Source organism: Manihot esculenta, chromosome 6, assembly GCF_001659605.2.
Source record: "Manihot esculenta cultivar AM560-2 chromosome 6, M.esculenta_v8, whole genome shotgun sequence".
NCBI lineage: Eukaryota > Viridiplantae > Streptophyta > Magnoliopsida > Malpighiales > Euphorbiaceae > Manihot > Manihot esculenta.
Window position 1 is genome coordinate 6,550,524 of NC_035166.2, and position 2,018 is coordinate 6,552,541.

Consider the following 2,018-nt stretch of genomic DNA (forward strand, 5'->3'; position numbering starts at 1 on the left):
TTATAATAATGAGTCAATAATATTTGTCAAATATTTAAAAATATTTCGATTTTTTTATTATGTATTTTTAATTAATTGTATATATATCATATATATATTATGTAACATATTTATTTCAATTATTTTTTTTAAATTAGGTTTATATTAATAGATTTAAATTAAAAATACAAATAGTTAAAAAAACTTTTGTGGCCAGAAATTCACCCACGTGTCCCTCACTCACTTGTCAGCACCTTCCTACTAGATAGATAGAAATCAATTGCTAAGCTATCAAAGACCCAGCTCAACAAGCACTCGCCCCCACCCACCACCAAATTCAAGAAGAAGATAGGAGGAAAAAAAAAAGAAAAAAAAAAAAAATCTCCATTTCAATCTGCAGGTCGCAAAATGGGAATCGAAGCGGAGACCTTGAAGAACTTAACCGGCGGATGGACTGTCGCCTCCAGGCGCTGCGACTCCTGCAAAACGGCAGCAGCTGCTCTGTTTTGTCGAGCTGACTCCGCTTTCCTTTGTCTCAACTGCGACACCAAGATTCACGCCGCGAATAAGCTCGTGTCTAGACACGAGCGTGTGTGGATGTGCGAGGTTTGCGAGCAAGCACCCGCTGCTTTTGCTTGTAAGGCCGACGCTGCCGTCCTCTGCGTCACTTGCGATGCAGATATCCACTCGGCTAATCCTCTTGCTCGTCGCCACGAACGAGTACCCGTCGAGCCTTTCTTTGACTCAGCTGAATCGATTGTTAAATCATCGCCGTTTAATTTTCTAGTGCCTACTGACCAAAATGGTGGTCCCGATGGACATCATCGGCAAGATGATAATATGGAGAGTATTTCTTGGCTGTTGCCAAATCCTTCTAACCTGAATTCGAAATTGAGCTTGGAAAATCTTGAAATGAAAACCGCCGGAGATCTATTTTTCCCTGAAATGGATCCGTTTCTTGATATGGAGTTTCATCAGAGTCATAGCACGGTGACAGATAGTTTGGTACCTGTACAGACTAAACCAGCTCCAATTCCAATCATCAACAAGGAAATCTGCTACGACGTCGATTTTTGCAGATCAAAGCTCTCTTCCTTCAACTACCCATCTCAGTCTCTTAGCCAAAGCGTAATCATCTGCCCCCTAACGGAGTCTTATCTAATAAAATCATCCATCTCAGTCTTTTCCTTCAATTTTAACGTGTTTTCTTTCCGAACTCTTTCAGGTTTCTTCTTCTTCGCTTGATGTAGGAGTGGTTCCAGAAGGGAACTCTATGACCGATTTTGGCCGAAACACGAGTACTAGTACCGATCCAAGCGCACACATCTCGGATTCTTCCTCAAATCAGGCAACGCAAATATGTGGGATTAATCGGGAAGCTAGGGTATTGAGGTACAGAGAGAAGAGGAAGAATCGGAAATTTGAAAAGACCATTCGTTACGCTTCCCGCAAGGCGTATGCAGAAACCAGACCCAGAATCAAAGGTCGTTTCGCGAAACGAACTGAAATTGAATGCGACGGGGATGGCCTATACGACTCGTCGATGTCTTTCTTATCGGACGCCCAATACGGCGTCGTTCCATCTTTTTAAAAAACAGATCATTAATGATCAACTAATTAATTATTATGTTTTATGACTATGATTATGATTATGACGTTCAGTAAGATGGTATTAGCGTTGGAATGTTGATTAGGGATGTTGGTGGGTGTAAATTAGTGTCCTTTGTTAGTGAATTTGCTGTAAAACGCCCAATTCAGTTTTCTTCTATTGGGCTTCTTCTTCACTCATTTTCTGTTCAATAAAAACATTTCTTCCTTCCTTTCCAAATTAAACACTCTAATTATTTTTAATCTTAAATGTATTACTGTAGAGCAAAATATCATTTCATGTAAAAATACATTTCTTTATCGCTACAGTAAAGCCATTCTCAATATATTTAACTATATCAATTTAATAATAATTATTATAATAATATATTATTAGAAAATTGATTTTAAAAAGTGCCAAAGCACTGAATCCAATAGAAACTTTATTTTTC

The 2,018-nt window shown here is 38.6% G+C and overlaps 1 protein-coding gene across 1 annotated transcript; it reads left to right on the forward strand.

The window, feature by feature from the left end:
• The first annotated feature begins 273 nt into the window (after positions 1 to 273).
• On the forward strand, positions 274 to 1,807 carry LOC110618040 (zinc finger protein CONSTANS-LIKE 5). The gene is made up of 2 exons (XM_021761053.2): positions 274 to 1,107; positions 1,205 to 1,807. The coding sequence occupies exons 1-2, from the start codon at positions 388 to 390 to the stop codon at positions 1,568 to 1,570; spliced, it is 1,086 nt and encodes a 361-aa protein (XP_021616745.1). The 5' UTR covers positions 274 to 387; the 3' UTR covers positions 1,571 to 1,807.
• Positions 1,808 to 2,018: the final 211 nt, after the last annotated feature.